A 15,972-nucleotide genomic window follows, 5' to 3' on the forward strand; every position below is an offset into this window, starting at 1 on the left:
AACAATCTTTGCGCAGTTCTGGAAAAATCATTCTCAGTGCTTTGCCCTGAAGGGAGACACGCTTATGAATCAGCCATAGGGATAGCTGTTATACCCTCCAAAAGCATTTACTGAAGAATGATGAATTGTGTGTGCTCCAAGAAAATTGAAATAAAATGAATCAAAGACCGTGTCACTATTAAAGAGTATTGTCAAAGTTGTTGACAAAGTTCAAGAAATGGCCAACAAAAGAACATGTAGGTACCAGATGTCAATGGAAGAAGACAGATTGCAAAGGAATCAAACAAGGATCCCCGACATTTTCTCTCCTGTGTAGAAATTCTGGAAGCCGACCGAGTTCCCATTTCCAAATCTGATATGCTCGCGGCTACAGTTGAAAAGGAGAGCAGGTAATGAGTGCTGTCAGCACTGGCCTCCCCTATGACCTATTTAGCTTTGATCACTTGCGTGATCACAGAATGCACACCTTGCCCTAACCCACCACTTGGCACAATCCAACCCTGCTTACTGGGGAAACTTGGCAAGCCAGAGTTTTAAGGGAGGAAAGGCAACCTATCACCTTTATTAGAAAAAAAAAAAAATCTCAAAGCGCTTGACCTACTGATGTCAGCATCACCTTTTCGTGCAGGAACAAATTATTACACGAGAGCAGACCTAGAACACCCAGCTGGAGGTGAGTCAGTCACGATGGAAGACTAATGATTCTGCACGGGGCATTCCTCGGGGGCAGGAACCGTGTCTGCTCTCCTTCGGGTGGGAGTGGAAGTGCTGTGCGCACAGAGGACGTCCTGTTGATAAGACTGGGCAGTTAGGGGCATGCTCTCCAGGGAAGCCGGGTGGACAGGATACTTTGGGGAGTCTGCAGCAGCCGCAGCCACACGGAAGCCAAGTCGCTACTGAAATTCCCTTTAAAGTTGCAAAGCAGATAAGGAAGGAACGCCCGAGCCAGTGTGCTGTAACTAGTCCAGGGTTGGGACCTCGGCGGTCTGTCTCTCCCTCGCCCCCCAACGCCACCTCCCTAGACGAGCCAGGCAATAAAGAGAGGTGGGAGAACCTAAGAAACAGCCCCCGCGGACGAGTTTCTGAGCAGGGAAGTGAGCCGGGAACAGCGCATTTCCTGCTGCGGCCCTGCGAACCCCAGGCGGGGCCGAGCGGGAACGTGGAGACGGCCGAGTAATCGCCCGCGGCCAGGGCGGGGTTCGGGGGCAGCTGCAAGCGGGGACCAGGGGAAGGGGGAGGGCGTAAGCCCTAGGGGCACGCCGCTCCTATCCACAGGGGACACGAGCGTCCCCAAAGCCCCTCCCGCCGTCGCCCCCTTTTCAGTCCCCGTGGGCTGACTTGTAGATGGCGCGAGCGGCGCGACCTCGGGGGTCGGGGCGCACGGCGCCGCTGGCGGTGGCGGCAGCGAGTGGGTGACCGCTATCTTCCGGGCCACTCCTTCCTCCCAACCACTCCCCTGCCGCCCGCGACCTTCGACCTCCATCCTGCACCCACGGAAGACGGGCCCAAGGACAGGGAGGAGACGCAAAAGGTATCCAGGGGCGCGCCGCCGCCGCCCAGTCGGCGCCAAAGCGCGAGGTGCGAATCGGTGGCGTCGGGCTAGGCGGCCCTACCTGGGTGGTGCGGGGCCTTGCGCCTCGCTCCGCGGGCTCACGCTCCGGAGGTCGCTGCCTCGAGCAGTTTATAAATGCAAAGGCCTGCTGGCTGCTCTTTGTTCCAGGGACAACATTGTGTATTCCCCTACGGGCCGCCCCGAGCTCCCCCCGGGTGTGCGGCGGGCGCCCTCCTCCCCGCCCCCGACGGGTTCGCCAGCCAGAGTCGACCGGTCTACCTGGGTGCCCACATATCCTGAGCGGGCAACTGTGCCCTTTGTCCCGAGCATCGGAAGTAAAAAAGTCTGCGGGAAGTCACCCCGCTTCTGGCTGGTCACCCCTGGGCGCGGGGAATAGTGTAGCTCTGACTTCACGTCAGCGCCACACTTCGTCACATACCCGGGAATTTTCTGCGCCCGCTGGCCCAAAGCCCCAAACAAAGCTTCTTGCGACACTGGTCGCTTTCCTCGCCCAGCCTTTTCGGACCTCGCGTCCTGCCCAGGACCCTGGCATGTGAGCGCCGGCAGTAGCCCGGAATCCAGAGACTGTTGGGGGTGTAGTGCGCACGGACCCCGCCAACCTCAGTGCGCTCGTACTGGGCTCCGACTCCTGAAACTTTAACCCCCAGTATCCACCCCTCACCCCGCCCCGCACCGTCCCGCATAAATCTCCCGTGGTTAGAAAAGCAAGGTTTGCAGGAAGCCACTCCGGATGTTTGCTTCTTCACATGTGGCATTTGTGGCTGGCTCTGATAACGCCGCGAGCTCGACTTCCAACACCGCATTTAATAAAGAGACTGCAAAACGAGTCCGCACACACCGGGGGCAGGACTGCGGCGCCCCCAAAACTCTCCCTCCCCCCAAAAATATACAACTAAAGAATGAGCAGAGGAAGTTAGTTAGTATGCGGAAAAAGACTAGTCCTGGCAAGGCATTACAAATCCTTCTTAGTAATATGTTAAGTAAAAAATTGCTCCTTTATGACTCCCAGGGAGGGCTTTGGAAGAAGTAGGGGGAGGGACACCCAAATCTGAAGCTCGGAGCCCATCCTATGCGGGTGTGCTGTCACTCGATTTCTCGGTTATCTTACCTAGCAAGGATCAGTAGCAAATAACTATGGGGAGCCCCTCGGTTGTCTTATCAGTTTTTCGACCTTCTCGCCTGCCCTCCGCACCTCTGCCGCACCTCTTCCTGTAGTGGGCTGGGCACCGAGGAACAAGGGAATGAAGAAAGGGTAAATTTGTGCAAGAACATCTACAGTCCACACCTGGATTGTTGTTTTTTGAAGAAGTTGGTCAAATATCACTCTTTTTAAAAAATTTTATTTTTATTTGAGAGGTGGAGTTACAGATGTCTAGAGAGAGAGGTAGGGAGAGATCTTCCATCTGCTGGTTCACTCTCCAAATGGCCACAAGGGCTAGAGCCAGGAGCTTCTTCCCGGTCTCCCATGGGAGGTGCAGGGGCCCAACCACTGGGTCCAGGCTTTAGCAAAGAGCTGGATTGGAAGAGGAGCAGCCGGGATAAAAACCAGTGTCCATATGGGATGCAGGCAGAATCTTAGCCTACAACACCACATCGCTGGCCCCAGAAAAAGTGGATTCTGGAATGGGTTTTTGTTTTGTTTTCAATATTCAGTCTGAGAAAACTACTTAGTTGTAAAATATTTTTCACTATGATAATCTTCTGTGTTGAGAGCCTTGAAAATAAATTACTGCCATCCAGAAAAAGTTAGAAAAAAACATCTCCATGAAAACCCAGCAAGGATCAGATTGCAGTGATATCAATTTGTAATCGTGCTCACTGTATGTCTGTAATTTCCTTAATTATTTAACCATTGCAATTCATTTTTGCTGTTTTCAATTTCATATTTTTTGGAAAAAATAAACATCAAAGTAAAAATATATCATTGCCTACATTTAGGGTCCACCTCAAAACCACCAATTAAAAGTAACAACCAGGAAGATTTCCTTAAGCCGATTTAAAATGTTTTCTTGTCTGAATCATAGAGATATGGGAACAGGAACCACTTTCTTAGCTTTCCCCGGTGAGAAGACTGGCTGTTAAGAATAACGGAGAACAGACAGCTCTTCACAGATCTTTGCAGAGTTAAAGGAAAGTTGGTTTAGAACAGTTCTTTGGAAGAAAAAGCTGTATCAGAGGCCAGCCGTTTGCAAAAACTCAGTTTTTCAATGTGCCACTAAACAGCCAGATTTGATAGATGACTGTGTGGTTGTCAGATCACACGAAAGCTGTCGTATTTTAGCTCTCAGCTCCCAGATGTAAGCTCTACCTTTTCACACATAACAACAACAAATCCGTTCTGGAGATTGATCTGCTGAGTTTTGTTCGGAAGTGTGCATTAATGGCTATGTTTGTTGTCCTGGAAATAACACAAATGCACAAACACAACAGCCTGGCCTGGTGATGAACAGCTCCAAGTCTGAAAGTGGACTACTGGCTATGGATTCCACCCTGTCAAGGCTTTGAGCTGAACCTCCGTTGCCTCTTCCGGAAGGTGCGGCAATGTCAATCTCATAGGATTGCATGGAGGATAAACTAGTGCAATAATGTTTAGCTCATGCTGAGTGAGGGGCAGTCTATGCTGTCTGTAAGTGGCATATATGAGGGTTGCTATAAGAATCCCACAGAAAAGTTTAAGTGTAAACCCAAGTTTAGTAGTCAGTCAGATGTTCATTTCATTACAGTCTAAATACCTGTCAAGGTAACCACCTTGACCTGAGACTAAGGGCTACATTTCTCTGCTGCTCAACAAGACCGCTCTTTCTCCCTTAATAGGATTAGTAGGGCATTTAGGAAAATATTGCTGCTACCTATACATTTTAGAAATCAAAAGTAACTCTTGCCTCTTTCATTGAACATTGACAAACAGCTGCATTTGGTATATATCTTCATATGTACACATTCCCAAGGGTGAATTTCTCATGAGTAAACGCTTCAGATTCTTCAGGGTGATGGAATATTAGACAGAGAACCTCATTCTGCATTTAATCTTGCTTTGGAAAATTAGGGTTCACCTTGGACATAACATTTTGAATATAATACAATCAAGGTGTGTGTGTGTGAGAGAGAGAAATGAAGTTAGGTCATCCACCATTGAAATGCTCATGGTTTTTATAATAAAGATGAGATTTAAAAGGGAGCAGAGTGGATGCTTAGTTTGTTAACCTGAACTGCCTTGGGCAAGTACATCTGTCCCCTGGTACACTAGAACTCTCAGAGGGCTTTTCAGCAGTTCCCCTTCCCGAGTCTAGGAAGACCTGGCGCCAGAGCCCGGCTCCAGCCAGTTTTCCCGGGGGCAGGTGTAGCCCTGGGAGCGGGGGGCCGGGGGAGGGGAAGGGGGCGGGCGTGGGGTTTACTGTGACTTGGGCCTCGGACCACGGGCTGGGCGTGGGCCTAACGCCTTGGGCCCGGCCCGCCCCCGCTGCTCCATTGGTCACATCTGTGCAGAAAAGGCCCGACGATCCGGGGGTGTCCACAGTGTCACTGGGCCGACCGGGGGCGCTGGCTGCGCAGTGACTGGGACTGGCCGGCAAAGTAGGCGGCGATTCGGCCCAGGAGATCCGCGCAGGCTTCCAGGCATCTCCTGCCTCGCTCCTCACCCCCTCCGTCTGGGTCGGGGGGAGGCGCGTGTCCGGCGGAGGGTAGCGGGGCGCCGGGCAGGGCCAGAGAGCCATGAGCAGTCCGGACGCGGGATACGCCAGTGACGATCAGAGCCAGCCCCGGAGCGCGCTGCCCGCGGTGATGGCCGGACTGGGCCCCTGCCCCTGGGCCGAGTCGCTGAGTCCCCTCGGGGACATGAAGGTGAAGGGCGAGGCGGCAGCGAGCAGCGGAACGACGGCCGGGGCCGCGGGCCGAGCCAAGGGAGAGTCCCGCATCCGGCGACCAATGAATGCCTTCATGGTGTGGGCAAAAGACGAGCGCAAGCGGCTGGCGCAACAGAACCCGGACCTGCACAACGCTGAGCTGAGCAAGATGCTAGGTGAGTCGGTGCTTGGGCCCCTGGTGACCAGGAGCGCTGGTGCTACTCGCCTCTTTCGGCCTAAAATAGTGGGTTTTGTTAGTTTTTTTTTTTTTTTTTTTGTCTCTTTTTGCGGGCCTTGAGCCCGAGACCATGGCTGTACTGCGGTCATGTCCTTCCCTGGGGCCCTCGGATCCCTTCCCGCTTCTAGCTCTGGGATTACCCTGGCGGCGCGGGGCGCGGGTACAGTGGCCCCGCTTGTCTGGGAGGCGGCAAGAGCACCCCTAACTCTGAGCTGGTCGAGCGATCCAGTCCTCTCCATCCCTTCCTCAGCCTAAAGAATTTTCGTTTTTTCGAACGACCGGGAGGTGAGTGAGCAGGCAAGCCGCTTGCAGGAGGCTAGGACAAGGGAGAGGTCCCCTCCGTAGAGAACGCAACTTCCCCAAGTGGTCAGACCTAGCGTTCCAGACCTTCACTCTAACTTGACCCTGTGCCGCCTCTGGTTGCGCAATTCAAGGTCAGAGGGGAGAGGTGGGACCAGGTGAGGCCTGGGAGCGGAGTTCAGCCTGGTAATTCCTGCGCCCCTCCATACCTTTCCTCGCCCGTGCAGGCAAGTCGTGGAAGGCGCTGACGCTGGCGGAAAAGCGGCCCTTCGTGGAGGAGGCCGAGCGGCTGCGCGTTCAGCACATGCAGGACCACCCCAACTACAAGTACCGGCCGCGGCGCCGCAAGCAGGTGAAGCGGCTGAAGCGGGTGGAGGGAGGCTTCCTGCACGGCCTCGCCGAGCCGCAGGCCACCGCGATGGGCCCCGAGGCCGGTCGCGTGGCCATGGACGGCCTGGGCCTACCATTCCCGGAGCAGGGCTTCCCCGCCGGCCCGCCGCTGCTGCCCCCGCACATGGGCGGCCACTACCGCGACTGCCAGGGCCTGGGCGCGCCCCCACTCGACGGCTACCCGCTGCCCACGCCTGACACGTCCCCGCTGGACGGCGTGGAGCCCGACCCGGCCTTCTTCGCCGCGCCGTTGCCCGGGGACTGCCCGGCCGCCGGCACCTATAGCTACGCTCAGGTCTCGGACTATTCGGTGGCCCCGGAGCCTCCCGGTCCCGTGCACTCCCGGCTGGGTCCTGAGTCCGCGGGCCCCGCAATGCAGGGCCTCCTGGCGCCCCCCAGCGCCCTGCACATGTACTACGGCGCCATGGGCTCGCCCTCGGTGGGCGGCGGGCGCAGCTTCCAGATGCAGCCGCCGCCGCAGCAACATCAGCAGCCGCCGCCGCAGCAGCAGCACCCACAGCACCCGCACCCGCCGGGACCCGGGCAGCCGTCGCCCCCTCCCGAGGCGCTGCCCAGCAGGGATGGAGCGGACCCCAGCCAGCCCGCCGAGCTTCTCGGGGAAGTGGACCGCACGGAGTTTGAACAGTACCTGCACTTCGTGTGCAAGCCCGACATGGGGCTCCCCTACCAGACACATGACTCCAGTGTGAATCTCTCCGACAGCCACGGGGCCATCTCCTCCGTGGTGTCGGACGCCAGCTCCGCGGTATACTACTGCAATTACCCTGACGTCTGACCGGCCCCCGGCTGCCGGGGGCCTCCCGGCCAGAGGCACAGTGTTACACACTTCCTGGAGGAGCTAAGGAAATCCTCGGCCTCCGTGTTGTTGCGTTTTGTTTAGAAGTTGCCTTGGCATATAATTTATGGTAATTTATTTTGTCTGCCACTTGAACAGTTGGGGGGAGGGGGAGATGAACGCTCTTGTCTAAAATTCCTTCAGAGACTTGTTCCCCGTCGTTGCGTTTTCCAGGCCCCGTTGCCAAGATCAAGGTAACCAGTTTTGGAGATATCGCCAAACAACTTGTTCCGTTTCCTGAAAATTTACTGATCAAAGAAATTTTGTCCTGGGTGTGGTTTTTTTTTTTTTTTCTCTCTCTCTCATCTTTTAAGAAATAAAATCTGGACTTTTGTTTTTTCACTCCAGTGCCTCTGTCACACTAATGTTTTTTAATCAAACGGCCGTTTTTGTAAGATCAAATGTTAGGTATGGACAGAATCCGAAATATAGTTACCTGGAAATTTCTAGTTCTTATGGAAGAGTAGACCTAAATACTTCAAAGAGAAACCCTAAAAATGACCACTAGGATAGCGAAATTTGATGTCATTATCTTTGTTGAGCAGCCAGCCTCCTAGGATGAGCCTCTTTATACATTTGAAATGATCTTAATTGCTGGACAATCATGGTTATTCTTAACACTGTAAATTTTTTCATTTCTACCCTAGCAATTGAACCAGAGGGGAATATCCTAGTAAACTCGGTTTTCTGTCTTGTTGAATCATGACCTACCTAAAGAGACTTTTTGGATTTTGTTTCTTTTTCCTGCTTCTCAGTTTTCCACCAGGAGTTCTTACACTCTTTACACTGAACTTGCTTTCAGTCCTCACATGTTTACACCCTGGGAAGTGGTGTCGCTGGGTGAGCAATAATTTGAAAAACTCACGGGAACCAATCAAAATAAAAATTTCATAGTATATTTTGCTATTCTATGGCTGTTTTAAAATTGCATTGGGGTATGGTTGCATTCCCTGACGCCTGAATTTCTTTAGCTTTGGAGGGGGTCTATGGATGATTTAATGTGCAATATGCTTTACAAATTTGGCTGAAAGAATAGCCCTGGTACTTTCATACCTTTAACAAGAAAAGTTGAGTTACAGGTTTGGATGTAGGCACAGCCCCTGGACTCTGAAGTGCTAATTGTTGCCTGTGGCATTTTCCACCACATTGTACAGACTGAGACATAAATGGATACAGATTCTGGTAATGGGTGTTTCCTGTACCGGATGCTGCCTCTATGACATTCTGAACTGTTAGTCCTCCATACTGGTGAAATGCTGTGAAGAAAAGGAAAGGGTTGGGGGATAGTTTTGACACTTGTATGGGAGAGATTCCATGAGCCGAAATGCTTGTCTGGCTTCTCTTAGGGATTCCTAGATGCTAGGAATGTGAGGGATATGTTTCAATGAGGAAAGGTAAGAAATTTGTAGACATAACTGATACTACCTTAAAAATTTTTAAATGGGAAAGTTCATCCTAGGATTACCACACTAATGCTAGTCAATTTACTTCTGGTATCCTACCCCTTTGCACATCTTTTCCTTCCTCTGGTCCTGGAGAGGTAGTTCTGTTTCCAACCTGGGTTCCTTCAGCAGGATATCCCAAGAGTTCTCAGTGTGTTAGTGCACAGAGGGGCCTCGCCTCCCCAGGTTCGGGCCATGTGGTCAGTTCAGATTACACTAGACTTTTAGTATATACTCCTCAGCCCAAGGAGACTGTTGTATCCTTGGCTGCTACTTTTAAACAAAAAAATTAAGAAGATAAATAGGGAAAAAGAGGGAGGGAGAAAAGAAAGCAGAGTATGCACGTGGAAGACTCCAAAATCCTGGTAAGTTCCAATTTTTTAAATTTATCTGAAAAGCAGAGTTCTAGAGAGAGAGGGGTAGAGAGACAGATCTTCGATCCATTGCTTCACTCCCCAAAGGGCCACAACAGCCAGCCAGAGCTGAGCCAAGGAAGGGAAGCACCAGGAACCCCATCGGGTCTGCGACAGGAGTAGCAGGGTCCCAAGCACTTGGGCATCCTCTACTGCTGTCCCGGGGAACATTAGTGGAGAGCTGGATGGAACTGGAGCAACCAGTGATCATGGGGTACCAGAGGTTTAACCCACTGCACCATGAGGCCAACCCCCCAAGCTACATTCATAACTCTTCACCAGAGACAGGTGTGAAAATGGTGCTATTCCAAATGCCTTTACCAGGATGGAGGGTCATCAGTCCTCATAACCTTTCTCTTCAAACACTCAGATGAACTGAACATTGATTAGATTTGTGAAGTATTTGTGCCAACTTCTTACCACTTTACTTTGGAAGTAAATACATAAAGCCCTGAGGTACTGTGGAAGTGTATGAGGAAGTAAGAATCTAGGGCAGCTCTTGGGTTCTAAGCACCCTTAGAAGACTTGTTTCTTTGAATTTATGTCCAGGTCATGGTCTAGGAAAGAAAAGGATCCCCTTCAGGAAAACATGTTAACATGCACACACATTCAATATTTTTGGTCTAATTGCAGGCAATTCACAACCTTTTAGGACTATCCAAGGATTGTGGGAAACTAAAGCTTTTAAGAAGCCCTGATGAAGATTTGTTGGGAAGGATGGGACCCACACATCAAAGCAAAAAGGCAGTCTCCTTATATCTGAAAATCAAATGACATCTCAAGAAGCTCCTACACCACTGACTTCTTTTTGTGACATGAATCAAGGGATATGAGGAGTTGCGTGTTCCCCTCTCCAAGGGTGAAAAACACTTGTAATGTCCTACCAGCATGGATCTGTGATCTTTTGCGCTTAACAATTATGGTAGTAGTAGTAGTAGTAGCCAGTCTCCAAGTCTGACCCCAGCGAACCATTCTTGAATATTTGCTTCTTTATGCAAGCCCCTCTCACATCCAACCTGGGTTGGATTTGCCACTCTAATCCTATAGAATGTAGTAGAGGTGATTTCATGTCAGCTGTGGGCCCAACCCTTATGAAGGCTTGGTAGATTTTATTTCTTGTGCTTTTGGGAGCCCTAAGCTACTGTGCAAAATGTCCAATGGCTAGTTACAAAGTCGATGAGACCACAGGAAAATACTGCAGAAGGGAGAGGCCCAAGACTCCTAACAAAGGAAGAGGGCTCAGCTGCTTCCAGCTGATTCCTGCTTACCACCATCTGGTACTCAGGAGACAGCAGAAAAAAGTAAGTGTCCAGAAGTATGCAGGCAATCCACAGGGCAGAGGGTTGGGGCGGCAGGAGAAGAGGGAGCCATGAAGCTTAGAGTACTTCGTTGTATAGTGGTAAGTGACAGAACCATTGTGATCCTTCAACTTTTTCTCATTAAGTCTGGGAATCATGGGCACTGTTGACAAAATCAGGCAAAGAGCTTTGGAGCTGTCAGAGACACCATTATCATTTTAAAGTGAATGACAGAATGTAAAACTTGGACCCAAGTTGGATGACTCTATGATATCACCAAATACATAAGATCCTCTTGCCTTAAGTAGACTCAAATAAAGGCCACAGGTAATAGCTAGTGATTGTTTTTTAAAAATACTAAATTTGCCCCAATATTGGTTTATTTTGGAAATAAGTTACATAAAGGATACATTGCTTTACCTTTGAGGTAGTTTAGAAATGTGTCAATAGGTAAGAATCCAGCCCTTTCCTGGGCTGGCATAGCCAGACGCAGCCTGGCACAAAAAGGAAGACGGTATATTTTTTTCCCACAAGGACACTTACTTCATCTCTATTAAAACTGCCAAGTGGGTCCGATAAATTACAAAGTTATAAATTATTTACACAAGTACAAAGAGGTGACATCACAAAGAAATATGTATTTTACTTAAATTACTCTTATCTGACAAGAGTACCTTTAGTTTGAATCACATAGCAAAAGACATCAATACATCCTTTCCTTTAAATTTGCTGATATGAGCAAAATCACATGTAAGCAAAAGGAATTTGGAGGAAATGGAATGGGGAACTACAAAAGACAGCATCTCCATCCCATGTTTTTCAATATCTCTTTTCATTTTGTTTTTTTTTTTTTCATGCTCAGATCTGTGCCTGTCCCATAATAGATGTTCCACCTTCCCCTCCTCCCCCTGTTCCTTTTTGATTTGTTTTGACAATAGAGGATAGGGAGAGGTATTTTACATCCATTATTTCAGCACAAATGTATTCTTCCTGCTCACAAGGTGCTTCCTTCTGGGTCCGGAATATTCATCTGAAGAAAAGTGGTATTGATGTCCCTACCCAGTCCCCAGCTGGAGTAGGATGAAGAATGTCCAGCTCCAGTTCTTCCACAAAATATTTCTTTGGATCCTCTGGCCTGAGGTCCAGATGCACTTCCTTCTTAATTTTTCACGACAACACGTATCCTTCTAATGCGATGCTTGCCTACAACACGTATCCTTCTAATGCGATGCTTGCCTATTGCTGTATGTTTTCTTCGGAATGATCAAGAAGCTTTGTAGGAATAAACAAGTCAATTCTCCCTTCCCCCTTCCCCACACAAACACAAACGCTGAGCTCTCACCACTGGCATTTCTCCCAGCTTTGTTCAGAACACTGAAAAGAGAATTTTAGGGCTGTGTGTAGTGTATAGCAAGTACTGAATAAGTTGTATAACAACAGTAATGTTTTTAAGGCAAAAATTTATAGATATCTCAGATCAAAGCAAAAATGTGGCTGAATGTTTAGAAACCCTCAAATCTAATTATTCCTGTTGAAGAACATTTAGCTTTGAGGACCTATCTCCTCTTTAATCGAAGTCTTAAGCATTTTGTCAAGGTTGACTTCATAATACCTGTTCCCCAAACTCATATTGCTCAAAGAGTGGTTTTGTGGGGTTATCCTCTCTATGTGGCAATTCATACAAGAATAAATGTCAGTAGATGAGCATGAATGTCCACTCTGCTGGTTTCAGTGTCCTCTCATAAACCTGACAACCCGTTAAGCAAGGAAAGAAAGAATTGTGGCATGCAGCATGAGGAGGGTGGTTTCCTGGTCTGGTTGATTCCTCTAGTTACAAGGGAAGCTCCCAGAGCAGGGACTTTATGACCTGGCACCTGCTGAGTGTTCAGAAAACGGACTCACCTGCTTAATGGCTGGTTCCTCAGTTTTCCATTAGGGCTTCCTGAGAAAGCTCAGAGTTCCTACTTTGCCTCTCTCTCTCTTTTTTTTTAAACATTTCAGATGGTTTCTGGATGACTGTGATTCCTTTCTCCCCCAAAATGTGTCAGAACATTAAAGTTGAACAACTCAAGATGGTAAGTTATTGGAAAAGGAGAATGACAAATCAGAAGTTGCAATATTCCAAAATGAATTCTGCATTTTGACTGAGGGGTTTACCTGACTCAGCAACTTAGCTTTGTCAGTTGGGAGAAGTCACTAGCCTTTTTGAACTCAGTCCGGTGTAAAAAGCAGAGGCAAGAATAAAAGCCCCCATGGAAAAAGATAAAAGCTTTACTGGATTATTTTAGGGATCAAGGAAAGAATATGTCTGAGCCACAAAAAGTGATCTCTCTCTCTCTTTTGATTTCATATATCTCCATCTACCAGTAGACTTGGGGGATTTAATTTATTCTTCTATTAAGAAACAGACACCATCAGTAACTCACCTACTGTGGATGCTTTGCTTAGTGCAAAGAGAATTTTGCAGCCTTGTAAGATTGTTCATGCTTGTTGGAACTATTAATCACTTTTGCGGTACTCTCAGCTTTGGCCAGTGCAGCCCCTTTGATTATAAAGTTGTGTCATTCACAGAACTTCCCATTTTGCATGAAAATGTCATTTTTAAAGGGAACATCTAATGCAAGGGAGGCACACAAATGCAATATCAGGTCTGTCAACAGTCACATTTCTGTCCAGTCTCTCCTCCCATCACAGTTTTAAAAAATCCTGAATAATATTTCATGCCATCTCTTTTGCAGGACCTAACAACAAAGCCTTAAAGTTGAATAAGCAGATTGTAATGGGAGAGGACAGCAAATTAAGAATAGATCTGGTTTCCAGCAAGTAGTACCAAAGAATACTGAAATTTGATACTTAGGTTTTTAGCTTCCTTCAGTCCTCAGAAGTTATTTTCACAGGGCAGGAGTGGATGGGCTTATGTGAAGAAACTTTTGAGACACTAACAGAATGAAAGAACAATTTTATAGGCACAAGTGGATTCATCTCCTTTAATCTGTTCCTATGTTTGAAAATAATAGGAATTACAAGTGCACACATGCACAGAGACACACACACATCAAGATTTTAAGCTAAAACAGCCCAATGAGATTACAGAAGGGAGAAGTAGAAAATAAAGAGATTATTTGGGTAGGGAAAATGTGTATTTTTATGTATTCGTTAAAATGCTTTACAATTTCTTAAATGATGCACATGCTATAAAAATTCGAACATTACAGATGGGTTTGCGACATCCACAAGTTGTCAGAAGGATTCCATCCCTCCCCAGTCCTGTGCTACAAGTCTCTGTTTTTTATTCTACCAGACATGACCTACATTAATAATTCTGCTCTTCTGGCAGTTAATTAATCAAAATGCCTGCAGGGCTAATTCTAGGTTGATCAGTTCTACACCTTTGCTTCCTCATATGACAGTTAAGAATCCTACCCTTCCCTCTCCTCCGAAAGAGGTCCTATCCTTATTTCCATTTCTACTATTGATTACCGCTGGCTGGTACAGCACGGGGGCCATATACCGGGCTGTTTGTTCCAGTGAGGACATTCCCTGCAGCGCTCCCCTCTTTTCTGAGAAGGTGAGTAGTTTCGAGGACTTTGGGGGAGGGCAGGAGGAGCAGTAGATGAAATATTGATGCACGCGTCCTATTAAATGATTTTCTTTTTACATTTCAATTATCCCAGATATTCCGGAATGCATACCACCGTGGCTTGCCTTGCTTTCTTGTTTCTTATGCCCCACTGGGAAAGCTCAGTAGTCTGTCCCCAAAGCTGTACACAAAGGAAAAAAATAAATCAGGTAAAAGGGGTAAACTCTAAGATCATAGGTAGGACTCCTCTTCCACCTCCCTCCTCCCCCAGCCCTCCCGTCCCTCTCCACCAAAGCGCTGGAGGCCGCGAGCGCTGTGCTCGCCTAGCCAGGCACCTGCACTCCGAATGCTGTTATTAATTCTAGGGAACATTTGAACAAGACGCTAGATTGGCGTTAACTGAGAAGGTTAAAGACGGTAATCTGATGGCGAGGAGGGGAAGGCAGGATGGTGGGTTGGGGACAGCAGGGACAGCGCGGCCCGTACCCCCGTGGTTACCCCTGAAAAGAAGAGAAGATCGCAATGTCTTGCACCTGCTTCCTGGCGTTTGGCGCGCGGCGGTGCCTGCTCCGCGCTGGAGTAAGCGCACACGAACTTGACGGAAAACAAATGCTCCTGGAAGTTTAGACTAGGGTTTCCCCAGAGCAACCGTCCGGGGAGCCTGCCGGCCTGCCGGCCTGCCGCGCCGACTCTCCACAAGGTCGCGATGTGACATCCGGTAATGGCGTTCCTCCGAGAAGGGGAGGGGATTTGAGTCTCGGCGGGTTATTTTCTGTAGAGGAGAAAATCAAACTCTTTCATCGTCGGCGCCCGTCCCTTGAGCAGACTGAGTGCAGAGAGGCAACCTGCCCGAGTTCTCAGCTGCTCAGGTGGAGCGCGGCGGTGAAGCGCGGCTTCTCCACGGGCCACGTCGTTGCAGAAAAGGCTCGGCGGACCTGGGGCGTCCGCTGTGCTTTGCTGCCACACCGGGACTGAACTGACACGTGGGAGGCAGTTTCTGTGCCGAGACACCAGGGTCGGGGAGAAGTGTGTCCCGCGGAGGGAAGCGGGACTCCAGGGAGGGCCGGAGAGCCATGAGCAGAGCGCCCTAGACGCAGGATACTCCAGTGACGACCGGAGCCAGCCCCAGAGGTGATGACCCGGCTGGGTTCTCCCCCCGGGACTTGAAGGTGAAGGGCGAGCCGAGCGCCAGCGGGGGCCGCGGGCTGAACCAAGAACGAGTCTCCCATCCCGCGCCGTCAAGGTGGGCTAAGACCTAGGGGCAGAGTTTGGCAGGAGTCCTGCCAGGGCGCTTCTCAACGGCCGCCTGCGCCCGACGCGGGAGGCGGAGCGCAGGAGCAGAGCACGTGAGGGACGGGATCCGGGAAGATCCGTTCTTGTGGGTCAGAGCCTCTGGCACGGAGAACCTCCGCGTGGACTCCTAGAGGGAGATTTTAGGGAAACAGTATAATGGCAGGTGTAAAATCGTCTTGGGGGCGAGAGATGAAATTAAATTAAATGGCTCAAAACTAAGCTGCTAATCATCTCTCTGGGGTCCGAGAAGTACCGACAAGGTGGCCTGGCAGTCTGACACCTGCCTGGGTTAGACAGGCAACCAAGGGACCTTAATGGCAGAGTAACGACTCCGGATGACGAACACCCAATTTTGCGGTCTTGGGAAAGGTTTTAAGCTGCTGTCCAACCAGGCAAGCGTCTCTAAAAACGAAACATCGAATGTCCTTATTTCAAGTTCCCTCTGAATTTTTGGGGTAAGGAGTGGACAGATAGGGGTATTGATTTAGTACAATATGTTAAAACTGTGCATCATTCACGAAGCTAGAATTGCATTCCTCAGCACCTTTCAGAAAAACTACAGCAAAGCGCTGGAATCTCAAGCTAACCAGACTGCCCTCTGGAGCTCTTTCTTCTTTTTTTGTGGCTGAAATTTGTGTTAGAAAGGTCGAGGGAAGCTGGCCTCTACTTGTGAACAGTTCAAACTCCCAGAATCTTTTGAAGTTAAGAAGGAGACGGTTTTGTTTGTTTATTAGAGTCTAACGGGCC

The 15,972-nt window shown here is 49.4% G+C and overlaps 1 protein-coding gene and 2 long non-coding RNA genes across 3 annotated transcripts in view; 1 reads left to right on the plus strand and 2 right to left on the minus strand.

Annotated features, from left to right (window-relative positions):
• Positions 1-4,928, minus strand: part of LOC149126199 (uncharacterized) — a 95,412-nt gene extending 90,484 nt beyond the window's left edge. The window contains exon 1 of the long non-coding RNA XR_016235648.1: positions 1,614-4,928. This is a non-coding gene — a long non-coding RNA (uncharacterized LOC149126199). The remainder of the gene's footprint in view (positions 1-1,613) is intronic.
• A 161-nt stretch (positions 4,929-5,089) lies between these two features.
• On the plus strand, positions 5,090-7,538 carry SOX17 (SRY-box transcription factor 17). Its single transcript, XM_008255533.5, has 2 exons — positions 5,090-5,591; positions 6,181-7,538. The coding sequence occupies exons 1-2, from the start codon at positions 5,285-5,287 to the stop codon at positions 7,137-7,139; spliced, it is 1,266 nt and encodes a 421-aa protein (XP_008253755.3). The 5' UTR covers positions 5,090-5,284; the 3' UTR covers positions 7,140-7,538.
• Positions 7,539-13,325: 5,787 nt separating this feature from the next.
• On the minus strand, positions 13,326-15,251 carry LOC127490713 (uncharacterized). Its single transcript, XR_007919061.3, has 2 exons — positions 14,431-15,251; positions 13,326-14,113 (listed from the first exon to the last, which is right to left on the minus strand). It is a non-coding gene; the product is annotated as an uncharacterized LOC127490713 (long non-coding RNA).
• Between the last annotated feature and the right edge of the window lie 721 nt (positions 15,252-15,972).

Source organism: Oryctolagus cuniculus, chromosome 6 (genome assembly GCF_051225735.1).
Source record: "Oryctolagus cuniculus isolate XC-2025 breed Fujian yellow rabbit chromosome 6, ASM5122573v1, whole genome shotgun sequence".
Lineage (NCBI taxonomy): Eukaryota > Metazoa > Chordata > Mammalia > Lagomorpha > Leporidae > Oryctolagus > Oryctolagus cuniculus.

Coding starts and splice junctions, on each gene's coding strand:
- SOX17 (XM_008255533.5), top strand. CDS start 5,285: ATGAGCAGTCCGGACGCGGGATACGCCAGTGACGATCAGAGCCAGCCC. Junction 5,592..6,180: donor TGAGCTGAGCAAGATGCTAG/GTGAGTCGGTGC, acceptor TCGCCCGTGCAG/GCAAGTCGTGGAAGGCGCTG.